The sequence below is a fragment of the Castor canadensis genome, chromosome 10 (genome assembly GCF_047511655.1).
Source record: "Castor canadensis chromosome 10, mCasCan1.hap1v2, whole genome shotgun sequence".
NCBI lineage: Eukaryota > Metazoa > Chordata > Mammalia > Rodentia > Castoridae > Castor > Castor canadensis.
The window spans coordinates 116,396,177-116,417,377 of NC_133395.1; the positions used below are offsets into that span (position 1 = coordinate 116,396,177).

At 39.6% G+C, this 21,201-nt stretch overlaps 1 protein-coding gene and 1 non-coding gene across 23 annotated transcripts in view; one reads left to right on the plus strand and one right to left on the minus strand.

The window, feature by feature from the left end:
• Window positions 1–355: 355 nt before the first annotated feature.
• Window positions 356–459, minus strand: LOC141413261 (small nucleolar RNA U13). Its single transcript, XR_012438056.1, has one exon. It is a non-coding gene; the product is annotated as a small nucleolar RNA U13 (small nucleolar RNA).
• Window positions 460–2,836: 2,377 nt separating this feature from the next.
• The window catches only part of Slmap (sarcolemma associated protein), a 149,738-nt gene continuing 131,373 nt past the window's right edge, over window positions 2,837–21,201 (plus strand). For all 22 annotated transcript variants that reach the window (XM_020161643.2, XM_020161563.2, XM_020162162.2 and 19 more), the window contains exon 1: window positions 2,837–3,721. In XM_020161643.2, coding sequence (XP_020017232.1) covers window positions 3,524–3,721 — 198 coding nt within the window. In that variant the 5' untranslated portion in view covers window positions 2,837–3,523. The remainder of the gene's footprint in view (window positions 3,722–21,201) is intronic.

The following is a 21,201-nucleotide window of genomic DNA, read 5'->3' on the forward strand; positions in this document are numbered from 1 at the left end:
ATGAAAGAATACATAAACAACTTATAAATTCATGAATGGAACTCATTAGGGATTTGTACACAGGCATTTTTACTTTATTCCATAGCCTAAAAGTTACCAGAGACACAAAAATTTTTCCCCCCTCTTATAATAAAACCTTCCAATATATCTTTATTTTGTACAATGAAGTATCCCCAACAGTAGTTACGTGATATACATTTGCTGCAATGATGAAAGAGCCTTAAAAACGTATGTAGGGAGTTGGGGCTGGGGTTGTAGCTAAAGGCCCTAGTATAGTATGTGGGAGTCCCTGAGTTCAATACACACACACACACACACACACACAAAAGGGGCAGGTCTTTTTTTTTTTTTATTCCTTCACATCAGGAGTGTGCTCAGATCCCAACAAGGTTTGAGGGAGACATATGTCACATAAAGGCATAAATACCCGATTATCAGGCTTATGAACCAAAAAAGGATGGCGTCAGGTCTTCATAATACAATGCCTACTCTCTTCAGACTCACTTTGAGCCACTCCTACTTTATCCTGTAATAATGAGGAGCAGTAGTTTTCATGCATCAAATATTTACTTAACCACTGTGCCAGGCACACTGTTATACTGCTTCAAACAGCCTCATTTCTTTTCTTGCTATCCCTTTTCCTGGAAATATAGGAAACCATCCCACAAATACCACATTTGTTGTGGTTGTGCCTTCCTTCATTTAGTTGTGTTACCTCCCAGGGGATGGGTGTCCTCAACTCCTTTAACTCCCAGTGCTTGAAGCCTCTATTTTATCTGATTAAATCAAAGATATGTCTGTAGCACCTTTGCTACCCTTTCTCTCCATCTCTAATCCACCACACTGGCTATGCTCTCAAAAGGCAGGGATTGAGGTTTGTTTTCTTCCTTCCTTCTTTCTTTCTTTCTTCTTTTTCTTTTTTTTTGGCAGTAGTACGGTTTGAACTTAGGGTTTAGGGCTTGCAAAGCAGGCACTCTACCACTTGAGCTACACCTCCAGTCCATTTTGCTCTGGTTATTTTGGAGACTGGAGTTCTTGGGAACTATTTGCTGGGGGTTGGCCACTAACTGCAATCTTCCAGATCTCAGCCTCCCAAGTAGCTAGGATTACACGTGTGAGCCACAGGGTGCTGAGCTTGAAGTGTTCTTAACCTGTGTCCATGGGGTTCACCACAAAACCTACGACAGTGCTAAAACCCCACAAATAAGTACTGAAATGAATACTCTTTATTGAGCAATGTAGTTTTTAGCACCTTGAAGTCACTCTACAAGGGGTTAAGTAGTATCTCCATGTCATAGAAGAGAAGCATGAAAAAGTTTGCCCAAAGCTACCCAGTGTTCTATAGTCACAGGAAGGTCAAGAATGAAGTCAACATTGATTCTAAATGATTAAGGTTACTTCCCATCTTGAATTTTCCATTTCGCTTTTGTCATGTCTTTTCTTCTTCGTACCAAGACTCCTTATCTACTTTAGGCTTGTTGGTGCAATACTCCATTTTTTCATATTGGAAATTTTATGATCCCTCTCTGAAAGCACCATGATTTGGGAACTTTCAAGTCTCACTCCTTCCGGGGTAGAATTCACGTAGGAGCCCGTGGAACACAGTAGGTCCAGTGAAATGGACAGGCATTCAAAATGGAATGCAGGAACTAAGAGTTTTCTTTGGGGCACGAAACACAGAGAAGGAGACTTAAGACTTGTGGAGTTCGGTTGCTCACCCGTAGGGCGGCTGTGGGTGACTGTATTGCCCACAGCTATGATGGCTGCTACCGAACATCTCCTTTGACTGGGTCTATCTTTTCTACTTGTTGGTATTTCCAGTGAGTACTACAGTGAACAAAATTAGTAACAGTTAGTACCTTCGAATTAAGAAGGTAAAATAGGAAGTTGGTGCAGTTCGTTGAGGAAACCTTCAACCCGTCAAATTCTCTCTTGCCCTCAGCTAACATGGTCGTCAAGGTTGTCCTGACATTTGAAGCTTTTTGCCCTTAACTAAGATGGCGCCCGGAGGCTCGTTCAAAATAGGTTTGCCCTCTTTTCTGCCCTCGACAAACATGGCTTCCGTGGCGTCGTTCACGTGACATCCCCGGACTACGGCACGGGAGAGGGGGTAGGAGGGCCCTTGAAAAGGGTGCGCGTTCCCGTGGCGGTGCACCGGGTAGGTTTCAGTCAGAGTCACTATGGCGGCCGGCGCTGGCAAGGTAAGCTGAGGCGGTGGTGGTGGCGGCTAGGGAGGCAGGACTCGTGCTGACGTCCTCTGGCTCCAGATCCCCGTAGTCTGTCTGCGAGAGGTCGGCCGAGGTCGTGGGCAGCGGCGGGGGCTGGCGGGAGGCTGGCTGAAGTGGGGGCGAGGGCTGAGACGGGCGGGCACCGGCTCCTGACGGCCGTTTGTTTTGGTGTTTTCCCCACCAGGTCGGAAAGTTTCCTGCCTCGGCGGGCACAGCCTGAGCTTTGCCGCACTGGCCGCGCGCGGTGCCGGCTGCGGCGGACCCAAGCCGGGGCCTCCAAGGCCTCTCCCTCCACCTTGGTGCCAGCCTCCCTCCCCCACCTCTCCGTCCTCCCGGAGCTGCGGCTGCCGTCCCTGAGATGCGACCCTCCCGGGGACGCCCCTGAGGGGAGGTGGCCCATGCGTTGAGAGCAAGGCGAGGAGCCTAGGCGTCCAGGAACCAACTTCCCGCCGTCCGGCTGGGACGCCGCGAGCCTCCCTGGAGGTAGCGCCCCGCTCGGTCCGCGCCGGCCTGTCCGAACCGGGTCCCGGCCCTGCTTGCGCGGGGGACACCCTCGCCAGGTGCCCTCCGGGAGTCGGCGGCGACTCCGGTCCCTGCCCGTGCCGCGTCGCGGATCCCCCGCGCCTCGCATCGCCGCCCGGGCGCGCGCCGGGCCGGGGACCCCCCTGCCTGTCCACCCCCCGGGCAGCCTCCGCGCACTGGGGGCCATGCGGACTGTCCCGTGGGCCTTCTAGACCTCCCCCCCTGGCTGACCTTTGGCTTGTCGCCTGTGGCTTCTGCACCCTCGGGGTCCTTGAGGACCTGCGGTGGCTGCTTCTTCCTTGGGCCCCGAAGGACCTTCCTGGCCGCACCGACCCGACCCTCTTCATGCTGCAGTGCTGCACCGTTTCCGCTACCAACGGGGAGAAGCTGCCGCCAGCCCCAAGCCGACCCAAGAATCGGGGTGTGACTCATCTGCTCGGATACCTCCAGTCCCCGAACTGTCTTTCAGGACTTCTGTGGGCCGCAGCCGCCCGATGCCCAGGGAAGATGGACTGAACGCTGCCAGTTGGGGACTTCCTGTGGTCAGGGCGCTGGTGGGATGCAGAGGAGGTGATGGAGCTTGTGCTGGCTTGTCCTCGAGTGAAGAATTGTTGATGTTCGCTGGTTATGCTCAGACCATGTGCAGCTTGTTTTAATTTCAAATTTTGGGGAAGGGGGATAAAGGGGTATAGGCTTGTGAAAAGCATTCCGAACCTGGAGGAACTCCTTCCTCGTTGTCCCTGGTAGGAGAGACACCCCCAAGGCTGTCCTCGATGCCGTCAGCCTTGGCCATCTTCACTTGCCGCCCGAACTCGCACCCGTTTCAGGAGCGTCATGTCTACCTGGACGAGCCCATCAAAATCGGCCGCTCAGTGGCTCGCTGCCGACCAGCGCAGAATAATGCCACCTTTGACTGCAAAGTGCTGTCCAGGAACCATGCTCTCGTCTGGTTTGACCACAAGACGAACAAGGTAATGGCACCTCAGGGTCTAACATCTTTACTTTTTGTTTTCTCCTGCCCTGTCTGAGGGGCAGAGTGTGTGCAAGATTCCAGGATTTGCACCACAGGACACTTTCAGCAAGGCCATGGAATCGACTTTTCCTGCACCTTATTCTAGTGGAAATTTAATTGAAATGGTTGAATGGAATACAGAGGAGGTATTGTAATTAAATGCCTCAGGAGGGCGATGGCACCTTGATAACTTGGTCATTCCCAGTGAAATCCCAAACCCTAATTCATTTCGGAGAACTAGATAGTGCCGCTTGGCAGTGTGGCTTTCAGCCTTTTTAGAAAGGTGAATCTGCAGTTCAGTGCTTGATTAAGCAGGCAGCAGTTCCCAGAGCAGTGCTGGGAATCTGTGGCTAGGATTGTGCTAGGGCTCAGGTGTCCCCCTGGTGAAACGTTGTCACATAGCTTTTAGTTGAGTTCAATGCAGCGCCTTTCTGGTAAGGATAATTGCTGCGTAAACATAAGGTTTTTGAAAGGTTTGGTACATACTTACCCTTGAAGGAATAATTTGTAATAATTAAAGGCTTACTGGTGAATAACCAGCTTTACATTTTCAGTTTTGTTTGCAAGTTGGTTGAACATACACTTACTGCTTTTGGAAATTACTTTTTCATGTTTAGTGCAGCAGTTATTTAATACATCATGTGTACTTTACAGGGTGATATTAAAAATTAGGGTTAGGAAATTACCTTACTTTCTGATATTGTATCTGACATATCTGCCATCAATTAGGGCATTACTTAAATATATGAGTGAATTCAGTGCTTTTCATTTAAGTATAACCATTTCAGCATTTTCATGTTGGCACTGTAATTTACTTGTGTCAATTAATAAATCAAGAGTAAGATCCTTTCAGTTTTCAAAAACTCTAGGTATTGGAGCGTATACTAAAGAGCTCATCTTTGTGCCTAAACCCAAGGTTTTAGTTGAACTACCTAATCAACTCAAAATTAAAGCAAGTTATGTAAGATGAAGAGGAAGATTTTGCCTCCTGACTTTTTGCCCTCTCTTTGAGTTAAATGATTAAGTCTTCTTAAGAGAAGAATTTAAGCCTTAAAGAGTAGTGTTCTGAAAAGAAAGAAACCTAAATCTCAAAAGGAGGAGAGGAAGCAATACTTCTGCAGCTCCTGAAATAAGTAATTATTATATAAATTATTGTTTTAAAGAAAGGAGGAAAAGATTGCCCAAGTGTGCGCTTGCATAATACCTATAACCTACTCTGTGTGTAGGATGAGAACTGAAAAGTAAATTAATTTTTCTTTATCACACCAGATCCTCTTTTTTACCTGTGGAACAGCCTCCTTTTTCTCCCTAGAAACTAAAGTTTGGTGCCTCGAAGACTTCATAGAGAATGCGCTCGTGGCTCACACCTGCAATCCTAGCTACTAGGGAGGCAGAGATCAGGAGGATCATTGTTCGAAGCCAGCCCAGGCAAATAGTTCACAAGACCCTATCTTGAAAAAACCAACACACACAGGATTAGTGGAATAGCTCAAGTGGTACAACACCTGCCTAGCAATGGTGAGGCCTAAGACTTCATAGAATATTTGTAATCCATTAAGATGAATATTCATAGTTTATCTTTCTAGCTATTGAATTTAAACATACCTGGTACCTTAACTCAATCAGCCTTTATATTTTTGCCTTTTTAGTCCTAGGTAACAATTAGGTGCAACCTAATCAGATAACAGGTTTGCTCACAGTGGGTACTTTGCAAAATGTGCTTTCTTTGATTCAATACTCAAAGGAGACTCAAATTTTTTCTTGTTTGAAAATTAGTGATTATATACACAGTGCTTTCCATGGCTGTGCTGAAACCCTCACAGTAGGTTCTTTTGAAATAACTAAGATTAGATCATTATTGAGTGTTTAGCTATGAATTCAGATGGCATGTTAAAATTTTGAGTGGAATTCTTAGAAGAACTTGTCTTTGGGCTAGATGTGTAGCTAAGTGGTAGTGTGTCTGCTTAATACATGTGTGGCCCTGAGTTAGATCCCCAGGACCACAAAAGAAATGAAAAGAAAGACTTATCCTTGAAGGGTGAACTTGGTTTATTTCTACCATTTTTTGCTTGTTCTTTCCTTCTGCTTTATTAGCCAAAATAACATTCAGAATATGAGGTCATTATTTTATGTGTAGATAATACTTTTTGATTATTTGATAATTAATCAAGATTGTTTAATTAGTTAAAACAAATAACCTGTTAGATCTTGCTATGTGATCAAATTGTTTTAGGAATTTAAAGTTTTGGGTTGGTCAGACAGGTTTTTATTGAGGATCTATTTGTTGTGTGCTAGACACTGGGAGGTAACAAAAAAAAAACCAGTTTGACCAAATATTATTTATTGCTTTGTGTGTGCAATTTGTAATTGGGAGATTGAATCATAACAACCCCCTCAGGTCTAATATAAATTCTCAGCAAAATACACACATACACACGTACACACACATTTTTTTTTTGGTGCTGGGGCTGGAATCCAGGACTGGGTGTATACTAAGTACATGCTTTGCCATTGAGCTTTACCCCCAGCCCCTCCTGTGGTTTTGAGGATTGAAATAATAATGTAAATCACTTAGCATCCTGTGTCTGGCTTTTAAGAAGGGCTCAGTACTTAGCAGGGAGGGAGATGGTGGGGAAAGAGTGAACCATGGAGACAATGTTTTATTGTAGCATTGTCTGTGGAGTCTTAGGAGGGTAATGAGAAGTTATCTTTTTTGATATCAGGCACATGTAGAAGTAATTTTAAAAACAGAAAACAATGAAGTGATAACTTTCTCCCAGTAGACATTTTGCCTGGGAGGTGGAAAATTGGAGTAATATGTCCTTTGGTTGACTTTCAGTTTGTGGGTGCCTTGCATTCTGCATTGACCATTATGGGAGGCCAAAGACCAGAAGAAATCATAAACACTTGTAATACTTGTTCAATGTAGAAAATTTTCAGAATGTAGACAGATGGAAATCTAGGTGACTCCATTAACTGCTAAACTCATGGAATGTCTTTTTTGTACTTAAACCTGCATGCCATTGGAGGGGTGTGTGTGACAGGTTTGCTACAAAGTGGAGTTTAATAAGCTTTTCCAAATCATCTGTTCAGGGATATAACAATTGGCCTATGTGTATGCTAACTTTGTGGTCATCCTTCACTCCATTGTGGAGTCCCTACTCTTCAAATTTGATAGCAGATACTAGAATGCTACTCAAAAGTGCACCGAGCAAGCAAGTCTATCCATGTTGTGGTTTACCTAGAAGGGGTCATCGTGGGCTTGTGATTTGGAAGGCATTGTTCGAGTTGATGCTTTCGGGTCTGAACAGGCCTGTGGTTAACATAGTCTACCATAGGAGTTTTCTGGAATCACTGTGTTGCTTACATCATAGTACTTGTTGTCTACAACCAGTCTTACTTGTCGCTTAAACTCAGTGCATCTGTTTGAGCTTCTGTTCATTCATGATCTGTTTTAGTGAAGGGCATGGTAGTGAGGGAGGGAGGAAATGGCAAGAACTGGTAAGAAGTGATTATTCCTTATTTCAAGGAGCTTTTATGTTGGACAGAAAGGGTACTATACACTTTTGTTGTTTGAGATAGTATTAAATAAGTTTAAATGGCAAGAGAGTGATGGTGTTTAAATTAAAATTGGGCTATTAAAATATTTTTCTTAATTGTATTTTTGTTTGTTTTGAGGAATATGGGTGGAATAAAACAAATAAACGTAGAGAATTTTGAATGAATGGGCATCTTCTCAATACTGAGGAAACTGATGTTTTTTTTGGATCACAGAGTTCTTTTGGAGAGCAGCTTGGATGAACATCATCCATTCTGTGTGTAACTAATTGTCAGATCTTTGAGAAGGACTCTTCCTTATCTACCTATTTCCTACAATTTGTATAAAGTGGATGCTGAGAAAATAAAGCTGAGTGGATTGTCAGGTTGTGGAGTGCCTTGGTTTCCAAGCTTAAGGACGTAGACTAAGGAGAGTGAGTAGAGCACTGAAATACCTAAACCATCATGTAGAGTGAATGAACGACCATGTGTAGAATGGCCTGAGGCAGTGTAAAACTGACAACAGCTTAACTAACACTTGTACACTAACTATATACCATGCCCTGTTCTAAATCTTTACATGTTAATTTATTTAATCCTTAACTCTTTGAGTTAGGTAAATATGTTTCCCACACGAAAACAAGTAATTTGAGGTACAGAGAGATTAGGTTACATAAGATGTCCAAGTTCTAATAAATGATAGAGTGGAGATTTGAGCCCAAGTAGTTTGACTGGACTTTAGAGTCTAGAGACAAAGCTTGCCACTGTGCCATCCCAAAACTTTGTAATCGTTTAAATAGGATGTGATTTTGTAAGTGCAAAGACCAGGCTGATGGTAGAAATGAAAATGATTAAATGTCAGAAAGTGAAAAAAAGATAGAAGTATTAAATTAACTTGTCCATTAGAAATGTCAGCAGAGAACTGTAAGAACTGAAGATTTTATGGATGAAATGCAATTTGAATTATACTTTAGGACTTAAAAAGGGGGGAAAGCATAATGTAGATAGAGTCAGTCAAGGAAAGGAGCTTTGGGTGGGGGCGAGTTGCTTAAGATAAGGCACAGAAGCAGGAATGATATGGCATGTTCCAGTAACATTGCAAGGAAGTCATTGCAAAGGAAGAAACCAAGACTGTTTTTTTTCCTTTTCCTTTATGTATCTAAGCATGAGTGCAAAGAACCTGGACTCAGCTTTTGAGAGAGTGGCAGATTATACATTCCATTGGTTTTATTTGTTTGTGTGTTTGTTTTAACAGATATCCAAGTTTTTGATGATAAAAGTGAAAAGGCCATTGAAAGGTGGTAGTTTTTGTGAGAAAGTAATTTATTTGGCACATTATATTTAAGATACATTAATGTGAACGTGTGTAGAAAGCCAGGTTGTATATCCAAAGCACATATGCATTTTCTTCCATGTTTCTTTTTTACAAAGTGGAAAAATCAAAATATTTTATCTATGATTTCAGGTTGTTAAAAATATGGATGGTATATTCACTGAAACCATTTTTCCCTCCCACTTAGTTATTTAACTTTATTCCTTAGGTTAAATTCACTCTTTACCTACTCAGGCTCCTATTTGTTTTCTTAAGTGGTATTTACATTAGAGCTTATTATCTATTCTCTGGTAAATAGGGAGGAGAGTATCTGTCATTTAGGGTTTAAGTGAAAAGAATGTGAGATTGATTCTTACATATTTCAGTTATTTGATAGTTACTTGAATCAAGAAAAAAAGTGGCTGGGAGTGTAGCTCAGTGGTAGAGTGATTGCTTAGCATGCACGAGACCCTAGGTTCCATTTCCAGCACCCCATAAAAAAGGGCAGAAGTGGGGTTAGGGGTGGAGAAAAAAGGTGGCATTTATTAGCTGCTGAAATAAGGACTCTTTTCCTTCCTGGGTGCATGAATACTGCAGACAGTTTATACCCCTGCTCAAAAATCTTGGTTGTTGCCCCTTTCATCTTTAGCATTACAATTTGACTCATTTCCTTTTTTCCAGCTTTGTCTTTTAAATGTTTTTCCTTCATCTCAAACTGGGTATAGCAGCTACATGACAGTGCTCACTGTTCCTAGAACAAGTGCCTTTTTTGCTGTTTTGTCTTCCAAAATGACCTCTCCCCTTCATCCCTTGAGGCTTAGTTCCAATGTGAAACTATCCCTACTCGCTGTATGTGAAGAATTAATTGCTTCTCTCTGTACACTCCTATGAACTTTATATATGATTTCATTATGGGACATTGACACAAAATAAATGCAAATGTACCATTGTCCTGTCAGATGAAGCTCTTGAGAACAAAGAATAGGCACTATCCAAATGCTTGAATGAGTGAAATGTGAACAATGCCGCAGTCTGTATTTTTATAAACCCCTGAGGGGTCAGAGGGTGGAAGGTCATTCAAGTTAGTTCTTAATTTGAGACCATGGACTCAATTACCAAAGTGTAGTCTTTGTATGAGTCATTACTTACTGAGAACTAGAAGCTGGGCTTGGTGGCACATATCTCTAATCTCGGTTACTGGGGAGGTGGAGGCAGGAGGATCTTGAGTTCAAGACCAGTTTAGGCAAAGGTAGTGAGACCCTATGTAAGAAACAAAATAATTACAAAAAAAGACTGATGTGTGGTTCAAGTGGTAGAGCTCTTGCCTAGTATTCATGAGGCCCTGGGTTCAATCCACAGTGCCATGAAAACCAAATTAAAAAAACCCAAAAAACCCCAAAACCAAAGCAAAACAAAAACCCTTGCAATGTGCAAGACACTATTAAGTACTTTGATTTTGCATAATCTTATGGTTGTTCACTCTTAAGCAAAGTAATACTTTCTTTGTGGAGAGCGCCTGTTTCCTTAGATCTGTTAACACCTTAGGGGTAAGTAGAACAGCCAGTTTGGCTCCCTTTTATCCAAAAGGTTTGATGTTTAGAGGTTATTTACACAAGGTTATCTAGGAGTAACTGAGGGAGTTAGAACAAGAATCTAGATTTCTCCACCCCCCCCCCCCCAGGTAAAAGTGAAGTACTAGACATTTATTCTAAACTGTCTTCAGATGGAGGGACTGAACTATTATAATGAAAGTGTGTCTTTGGCTATTTTGAAAAGTAACTTAAGTGTTTGTTTTCTAGTGCCTAACAAAATGCTTGTCATATTACAAACTTTGAAAGACTGAAAGAACCCAATGCAATTGTTTCTGAGTCAGATATCATTTTTTCTAATCTTACTTTTGTTTTTCCTCTATAAAATTTTCTTAGGCTTGTTTTCAGGCAACTGACTTGGATTTGATTATATATATACATGAATGAAACAGCCTTGGAAAAACTTGGTTGGCCATGTAAATTTTATTTTTTAAATTTAATTTTAATTTGCTTTGTGGTGATACTGGGGATTGAACTCAAGGCTTTATGCTTACACTGTACCAGTTGAGTCACACCCTCAGTCTGTTGCTTTTGGTTTGTTTTTCAGATAGGATCTTGTGGTTTTCCCCTGGTTGTGTCTCAGACTGTGATCCTCCTACCTTTACTCCTGAGTAGCTGGGATTATAGAAGTGACCACCTCACCTGACTTGTTTTTGAGATAGGGTCTCACAGACTTTTTACCTGGTCTGTCCTTAAACCTTGATGCTACTATCTCCACCTCCTAAGTAACTGGGATTACAGATATGTGCCCCAACATCTGGTGATTTTTATTAGTAATTTTTGGTGGTACTAGGGTTTGAACTTAGGGTCTCAACTCTAGGCAGGTGCTCTACCACTCGAGCCACACCCCTAGCCCTTTTTGCTTTTAGTTGTTTTTCAGATAAGGTATTTTGTTTTTGTCTGGGTAGCCTAGCCCTTAATCTTTTTATCTATAGTTTCTTGCATAGCTGGGATGACAGGTGCATCCCACCATATACCCAGCTTATTAGTTGAGATGAGGGTCTCCCTAATTTTCTGCCTAGACTGGCTTTGAGCCGAGATCCTCCTGATCTCTGCCTCCTGAGTAGCCAGGATTACAGGTGGAAACCACAACACCTGGGGGGGGGGGGGGGGGGGGGGGGGGGGGGCTTCCCCGCCTTTTTTTTTTTTTAAAAACAGTGCTGGGGATCCAATCTAGGGCCTAGGGCATGCTAGGCAAGTGCTTTACAAACTGAGGTCTGCCTACAGCCACTCCATGTAAATTTTTAGATTTTAAAGAGAATAGCTAGCTGGATGGATATGGTGATGCATGCCTGTAATCACAGCTTTCCAGAGGCTAAGACAAGAGACTTGTGAATTCGAGGTCAGCTTGGGCTACATAGTACGAAAAAAAGGACTGAGGATGTAGCTCAGTAGAGCCCTTTCCTAGCATGTAGGAGGCCCTGGATCCAAAAGAATTAACTAACAGATAGAAACAAAAAAGTAAACTTTATATGACACTTGGAAACAAGTGAAAGTTTGTGTTGATTAGTACTGTGTCCTTTGTCAGATATACAATTTGGGATAGGTTTAAATTTAAACACATAAAGAAACTTTGTGTGTTAGATATTTTCATTATTTCCAGGCTTGTAGTTTTGTTTTCATTCATAACACTGACTTGCTCTACTTGAGCTCCATAGAGAAGAATTTCAAAATGGACTTCTGAGCTTTTCCTTGTTTTTAATTAACTAATAGGAATACATTCTCATAAAAATTTTAAGCATTAGGAAGTAGATAAGAGGCACCTTCCATCTTTACATCAGAAGAACTGTTGTTAATAATTTGGTGTGCTGTTTTCAGGGCATTTGTCTACTTAGATATGTAGATAAATAAACGTAGTTTTTTGTTATTTTTTCCATGTGATTGGATCATAATTTAAAGTGCTTTCTTTTAGCTATAGATGATTTCAAATGAATTGTAGTAAGTTTATCTGAAATGTGCTTATATACTCTATAGTGTAAATTCTGACCAGAGTCCAGACTAATATAAAATTAATAACTACTATTAGTAAGTATTCAATAAGTATACTTACTAGTTGCTGAGCTAAGAGTTTTAAAAGCATTACCCCATTTAATTTTCAAAATAAACTTTTGAAATAGTCTTATTACTCTTACTTTACTGGTAAAGAAGCAGAGAGTGGAGAGGTAAGTGGTTTGTTCGGGATAATACTGATGGTAGTGGAGTTAGATTTTGAGCCTGAGTCATGTGACTGTCGAATGCACATGTACTGTCGACCACTTAAGTGCTTGCTGCCTCAGCACCCTTAGTCACGGTCATTCTCAATGCCAGCCTCTTAATAGATCAAATGGAAAAACCATAGTAATATAAAGTCTAATAAGGTCTGTTAGCTCTGAGATGGTTTGGTTGTAAAATAACTTTAGGGTTTTAAGTCAAGATTGCTTCTTCAAACAGCTTTCATCACCTAACATTTTAGAAGTTGAGAAAAACAACTTTGTTTTGGCACCACTGGGGTTTGAACTCAGGACTTCATGCTTGATAGGTAGGTGCTCTCCCACTTGAGCCATACCTCCAGCCCTTTTGGCCTCAGTGTATTTTTTAGATAGGGCCACAGTTTTACCTCTGTTTTGAGTCTACCTGGGTTATAGGTGTACACTACCATACATTACTTGTTTCTTGAGATAGGGTGTTGCTAACTTTCCCTAGGCCACTTTTCTCCCATCTCTGTCTCCCATGTAGCTGGGATTACAGATAAGCACCACCACACACAGTTAAAAATAGCTTTTTACATGTAAATACATTGCAATATTGCTGTTCAGATACTATAGTATTCTTGGGCCCTTTTTTCTTAAATTGGATAATTTTAAGCTTAATATTTTTGGCTATTGTGTTTTAAACGGAATATATCTTAGCCTTACCTCATAAATAAACTCATTTAGACAAAATGAATATTTTGGTTCTTCAACTTTTTTTTTTTCCATGCTGTGTATCCAACCCAAGGACTCAGGCATGCTAAGGCAAACTCTCCCCAGCTCTTAACTATTTTGTTGGGGGGGTAGGGTATTGGGCTTTGAACCCAGGACCTCATGCTTGCTAGGCAGGTGCTGGAGCCACTCCACCAGCCCTGTTTTGTGTTGAGTGTTTCCAAGATAGGGTCTCTCACTATTTGCCTGGCTGACTTTGAATCCTCATCCTCCTGATCTCTGCCTCCTAAATAGCTAGGATTACAGATGTGAGCCACCAGCTCCCAGCGAGTGATATTATTGTTAAATTTGCATTTTAGCTTGATTTCTAATGAGATTGAGTATTTTTCCTATGGAGAGTTCCTCGTCTATGAATTACCATGTATATCTTTTGTCCACTTTTTTTTTTATGGTGGGACTGGGGTTTGAACTCAGGGCCTTACATTTGCTAGGCAGGCGTTCTACCTCTTGAGCCACTCCACCAGCCCTTTCTTAACTCTCTTAAATATAGAAATAGTAAGTAAAGTATTAGATGCTAGTTAGAAGGTTCCTTCCATTTCTAAGATTCAGGGATGGAAAGTAATGTCATACTGTATGTTGCCAGTTTAGCTATGCTAGTTATATTTGTAGAGTAAACAAACTTTGTAGTGTTGGCTCAAAAAAACCTTTGCATTGTGAAAAGGAATATAGAGTTACCATATATATGACCTAACAATTCTACCCCTAGGTATATATTAAATGGCAATGAAAATATATGTCCACAGAAACTTGAACATGAATGTTTGTAGCAATATTATTCATAATAGCCAAAAGATAGAAAAAAACCTAAATCTCCATCAGCTGATAAATGAAGAAATAAAATGTGCTATTAAAATGGAATATTATTTATGAGAAAAAGGAATGAAGTATTGATATATACTCCAGCATGGGTGAACTTTGAAAACACTATCCTAAGTGACAGAAGTATTAGATAAGTTTATTTACATAATATTTATTTTTAATTATACTTTTATTTTTAATTGTCACATAGTAATTGTACATGTTTATGGGGTGTAGTGACATTTCAATAAATGCATACAATGTGTAATGCATGCGCAAAACCCTAGGTTTGATCCCCAGCATTGAAGAAAAATAAATAAAAGGGTAGCAGTGGAATTCACCTCATGGGACTGTTGTAAAGATTTAATGAGAATTCATGTAAAGCACTTAGTATGATATCTGGCATAGGATAGTTACTTAACTTGTGGGTATTGATTTTTCCTTCTTGGTTTAGTTGGTGTGTTTACATGGTAATACCTGTATGCTAATTTTCTGTAAGTATGCTTTTTTATTGTTAAAAATTTTTTCTTCCTTGAATATCTGTCTTTAAAGTCTCCTAAATGAAGCAAATTCTTTTGAATGTGTAAACTTTTAAATGTGTTAGAGAAATAGTGTTTTAACTAATCGCTTATGTAATTCTGCTAAGTTTATATAGTTGCCTCTAAATACAAGACAAATAAGAAGCATACTTGGTCTGTCTTACTTGAAGATTCGAAACTAAAGGAATTTAGTAAGTTAAGAGGCAAGGATCTAGTTAGTCAGCCAGGTAACATGTAAAAGAGCCTCTTATGCCACATCATGCATCATAGGAATAAGGAAGGTTCCTTCAGGCTTCAGAGAGCTTATGGTATAATTGGGATGCTAAAGCTACTGCCATAAAGAATTAGGGAAGAATTAAGTTCTAAATGGAATTAAGCACACTCTGACATCAAGATAGGGACAGCTTGTTTGTTTAGGTAGGTACACCTAAAGATTTAGGGTAGAGACTTATCAGGTGTGCTTGATACATAAAGGTCTGCATTAAAAAACATAAAGCCAGAGGGATGTTCAGGAGGCAACTAGGTCTAAAAGAGCAACATATCAGGTGGAGTTTTAGTTTTATGCTATAGACACTGTCTGTAGCCAGTTTAAGCAGAACAGCATTGTAATGAAGGGATTGGGAATTCTTCAAAGGCTGGGGATCCAGATTTGGAGATGTTGACGCTAGTGCCAGAGCCAAAAGCATGGCACAAAAATGGTCTGGTGCTAACATGGCTGCAGCATTTCTTGAACACTAGCTACCTCAAGCTTATAATGCTGACATTTGGTAAAGGGATGATGCCTTTGGCACTGTTCTCATTGCTGCCTCTGGAAAGTGTATACTGATCCTTGTGCTCTGCCACAAGAGAAATCTCCTATCGTGTTTCTTGGTGGCACTGACTCCTGCTGTAAATCAGAGGCTAGTATGTTTGTGGGGCTGAGCCTAAGTTACATGTCTGTGACTTAGTAGGTTAGTTTTCCATTGCTCTAATAAATTCCTGAGCTAAATCAGCTTATAGAGAAGAAAAGTTTATTTTGGCTCACAGTTTCAGAGGTTTCAGTCTATGGTTGTCTTGCCTTATTGCATTTGGGTCTGTGGTGAGGCAGTACATCATGGTGGAGGGTGTGTGGCAGAGGAAACTGCTTGCCTTATGGTAGCCAGGAAGTAGAGAGAAGAGACACTGGGGTTCCAGTATTCCCTTCAAAACATATGCCCTGCAATGATCTAACTTCCTTTTGGTAGGTCTCACCTCTTAAAGGTTCCACCATTTCTCAGTGGCTTCACAGGCTGGCAATCAAGCCTTTAGCATGTGGGTCATTGGGGGACATTTAAGATCTAAACTATAGCATTTAGCTTCAAAGGACTCTGGGAAAGAAGCATGTGACATTTCTGATTCCAGTAGAGAGTAGGCTTTATCTCCTACCACACTAGTTAATTATTCAGTCATATCTGGGGGGTTCAGATTCTGGTATCCGAGAAGATGACCCTTGCTGTCTCTGAGCAGTTTGCATGTTAAGGAGTACCACAAGGTGGGTTGACCAGCCCCCCTTAAATGACAGAGATGAGCCAGGTTCCATTTTAAGAAGTCTGCGGAAGTGCATGGTTGATGGGGCAATAGGACAAAAACCTTTGGAACCAAGGCATTAACTTTGTGGGTAAGATTCTTAGTGTTGCAGCTATGGGGAAAGCCAGGTCTCTCCTTAATTCATCTAGATGACTCTAATAACTAAACTGATGGTCTGGCAGAGTAGCTCAAGTGGTAGAGTGCCTGCCTAGCATGAGTGAGGCACTGAAGAGGCCCCGAGTTCAAACCCCAGTGCCACCAAAAAATAAAAATTAAACTGGTATATTCCAAAGTGGGTTTTAAAATACTCATCTGCTTTAGCATGCTGACTTCATATTAGGATGATTGAAAAGTGATAAAGATTGGATTAATAGCCATATTGAAGATTTCAAAGTATGATTTCTTATTTTGTTAATAGGAATTTCTTATCGCATATTAAAAGATTGTACTTGTCACTGTTTTAAGGTGCATCAACCATGCACTTCCATAGCCTTCTTAAAATGATTGGCAAAGTCATTTTAAATTCTGTAATAAATTCATTTAATATGATTTCTAATATTGCTACAAGAATAGATTTAATATTTTGAATGAAAAATGAGAGAAGATAAAAAAAATCATGATGAAAATGTTACATGTGATTGTCCAAGTTAAAGGCAAGTCTGAAGTGATAGGACCTGCTTCAGAATGTCATTATGAAATGTATTTTGAAACATAATACTTAAGTAGTAGTACTAGTCTTACCATTTTAGATTAATATACTAAGCTGGTTTGTTCATAATTGTGAGTTGTGTGGAGACAGAATTTTTAGATAATAAGTATTAGATAAGTTTATTTACATAATATTTATTTTTAATTATACTTTTATTTTTAATTGTCGCATAGTAATTGTACATGTTTATGGGGTGTAGTGACATTTCAATAAATGCATACAATGTGTAATGATTGGATCAGGATAATTGACATTGGTAACACTTTGGACATAGGTCATTTCTTTGTGTTGTAAGAACGTTAAAAAATCCTCTCTATTAGCTATTTTTTAAAAAATTCAGTTAATTGTTGCCAAACATAGTTAACCTATGGTGCTATAGAGCATTAGAAGTTATTCTTCCCATGCAACTGCATCCCATACCCATTAGCCGTTCTCTTTCTTATCCCTCCCTCCCCACACCTTTCCCAGGCTCTGGTAACCATTATTCTGTTCTGTACTTTTGAGATCAGTGTTTCAGCTTCTACATATAAGCAAGAGCATTGTGATATTTGTCCATCTGTGCCTGACATTTCACTTAACATGATGTCCTCCAGTTCTGTCTGTATCATTGCAAGTGACTGAAAAAAAATTTTTTGGTTCTGGGTTTTGAACTCAAGGCTGCATTCTTGCAAGGCATGCACTCTACTGCTTGGGCCAAACCTCCAGCCCTAAATGATAGCATTTCATTCTTTTTTATGGCTGAGTAATATTTCATTGTGTAGATATACCCCATTTAAAAAAAAAAACCCATTCATCTGTCCATGGATACCTAGGTTGATCCCATATCTTGGCTGTTGTCAATAGTGCTGCCATAAACATGTAAGTGCAGATATCTCTTTGACTTGTTGATTTCAGTTCATTTGGATATGTACCCAGTAGCAGCATAGCTGGATCCTATGGCCATTCTTTTTCTAGTTTTTTGAAGAAACTCCATAGTGTTTTCCATAATGGCTGTATTAGTTTACATTCCTACCAACAGTATATGAGAGTTCCCTTTTCTTCATATTCTTGTCAGTATTTTTCATAATAGTCATCCTAACTGGGGGTAAGATGATATCTCTGTGGTTTTGATTTGCATTTCCCTGATGATTAGTGATGTTGAACATGTTTTCATATACTTGGTTCTTTGTATATCTTCTTGAAAATTGTGTATTCAGATTATTTCCCGATTTTAAAATATGATCATTTGGGTTTTTGTTTCTTTGTTTTGTTTTCAGTTGAACTGTTTGAATTCCTTATATATTCTGGAAATTAATGCCTTGTCAGAAGAATAATTTGCAAATATTTTCTTTCATTTTGTAGGTTGTCCCTTTACTCTATTGATTTGTTTCCTGTGCTGCATGGAAGCTTTTTAGTTTGATTTAATTCCATTTGTCATTTTTTACTTTTGCTGCCTATGCTTTTGGGTTCACCCAGTCTAATATCTGGAAGCATTTCCCTTACATTTTCTTCTAGTTGTTTCATAGTTTCAGGTCTTGGATTCATGTCTTTGGTTCATTTTGAGTTGGTTATACTTGATTTTAATAGTTCTTTTACCCCTCTGTACCTTACCAGTAACCTGATTGGAGAAATGTATCAAAATTTTATCCTTTGTTTTAGGTGAAGCTGTTTTGAAAGCTGATGTGACGTATGAGAAAATGATTTAAAAGGACCCTCAGACATTCTGTGGTGGTGTTATTATTTATTATTACTGTTTTGTCACATAGCAATCTGAAGCTTAGGTATACTAAGGAAATTACAGACTTTAATAGAGAATTGATTTCTGAATGAGCCGCCTTGTTGTAGGTCTGCTGGTTAGCTATTAGTTTCTCTTTTACACACACACACACACACACACACACACACACACACACACACATACACATGCACAGACAACGCACAGTGTTTAATTTTGATATTTAAGTCTTGCTGCCAAAATTTTATTCTTCAAACCAAATATTTGGAGTGTTGGTGTCTGAATGTTGAGGCTGATGAAGAAAACTGTTTCAAGTTTAGCCTCTTTAACAAGACTTACTAGAAGAGGTTATTTCTTCTCCTTCCTGGAATCGATGCAATAGCTCCAGTAGATTGTATAATAGTAGCAGTTAATTCTGTTATCCAATTCACCTGACCTGTCATATTTTCTTTATTTTTGAAATTTTTCATTTCTGATGCTGAGGATCAAACACAGGTCCTTATTCTTGCTAAGTACTTGCTCTACCACTGAGCTGTACCCCTAGTCCTTTTTTTGCATTTGAATTTCCTGGTTGTCTGCAAAGTTTGGTTGGGGAAATCTGAGTTATGTATAGCCATCAGTGGTTCAGGAACACAAAATAAAAATTTGTATAATTTTATGCATACATGTTTAGCATTATTGCTTTTGTCATATTTCGCAGTTTCTGTTGCTGTCACATGGTGCGTTTTGTACTAATTCAACTTTTGTGCTTTTTATCTGTTGACTCTAAGTATGGATATGTTTTGGACATATCCATGTTCTGGATTTCGTTATTGTTCTAAATCAAAATTAAGTGAAAGTTTATTACTTTATTCATGAAATTTTGTCAATTGCCAAATTCTCATTGATTTGTCTCTTCTTATTTTGAACTTTGATCATGTTTAACCCTTAGTTTAACCGTTAATTATGCAGTAGACTCTTGGTAGCTGCGGATACATGGTTCCAAGAAGACCTCCCTTGAGGAAAATCTGTGAACGCTCAAGATGCATAGACTTCAGTGCTGTACTGCGGATGCTTGGTTCATTTTTACCATAACACTGCCCAACTTCCACTAAAACATGCCACCTTTTAAGAAGTGTAAGAATTTCACTTTATTACTTAAAATAAGAAAATTAACTTTCACCTTGCGTTTTTCGGCATCATTTGCTTCGTGAGTGGGATATTTTCACAAAATTAAGGGTAAAAACATTCAACAGATCACACGATTTAAACACAGCCGACAATAAGATGGGACTGACAGAGCTTCTCCACATCAACTGAGTTGCACTGAGAACATTTTGTTTTTGAAATTTATTTTGTTTTTTTATGTATTATATTTTTGATCTTGGTTAAAACTATGTGTGATAAGTCTGTGAATAAGACAGACTTCCTGCATGTTATTCTGGGCTGTCTCTTTGATTATTGTCCTAATTAGCTTAGACAGGTTGAGCATCATTAATACAAAAATCCCAACATGCTACAAAATCTAAACCATTTTAAGTGCTGACGTGATGCCACAAGTGGAAAATTCCATGCCATGAAACTTTGATTCATGGCACAAAGTTGTCATTATTACTATTTTTTTGAGGCAGGGTCTTGCTAAGTAGCTTAGGCTCACCTTGAGTTCACAATCCTCTCTCCTCAGCCTCCTGAGTGCTAGGATTTCAGGTACCTGGTTACAGGATTATTTTAAAAATTTGTAAAATTACTTTTAGACTGTGTGTGTATATGAAACAAATTTTGTGTTTGGATTTGGGTCCTCTCACTAAGATATGGTCTCAAGAACTGTTTGCCTGGACTGACTTTGAACCATGATCCTCCTGATCTTTGCCTCCTGAGTAGCTAGGATTATAGGTGTGAGACACCGGCGCCCAGCCTATACTCCTCTTTGTTTGCTTCTGAACTCCTCTTTTTTCCTTCCTGGTTATTAAATTTAACTAAAGTGGTATTATTGAAGTCTGTGATTAATATATTTCTTGAAATTTTAGAAAAAAGGTTAATATATTTTACATAAGACTAGGTTACAAATTGCCATGAGACCTCTTTAGCTTTTCTTATGTTATTTTTACATTGTATTTTCAAGTTGATTATATAGCTACATTTATTGGAAAATATGATTACCTTTAGTTTATCAGTCTTCTACTATCGTGTGTTAGAGACAAAAAAAAAAAGTGTCTGACCTTTTGAAGCCTAAAGTCTATTTGAATGAAACAGAATAGAAAACTTTTATATGCAGTATAATTTAATAATGGTGTATGTCAGAATGTTAAATGATATTATTAGAAGAAAAGTATCTTAATTCAGTGTATCAGTTATTTTATGCTAGCCATATTGTGGTAAAAATAGCCCCCAAACCCAGTGCCTTGTAATGACAGAGTACCTTATTTCTTGTTCAGGTTACCTGTTTAGGTAGATGGCAGCTCTGTCTAAGATCATTCTCCTTTTAGAGACTTAGACTGAAAGAACAGCTCTAGGATGGAACATGTTCTGGTGGTAGAAGGAAAAGAGCTTTGTAGAACCATGAAATTACAGAAGAGGCACATATTGCTTCTACTCACATTTCATTGGCCAAAGTGTGTCATGCGGTCATGCATGATGAAATTGGTCATGGAAGTATAATTAATACTTTTATAGGAAGAAGCAGTGTTTGGGTATAGTGGCACATGCCTGCAATCCCACCTACTCAGGAGACTGAGGCAGGAGAATTGCAAGTTCAAG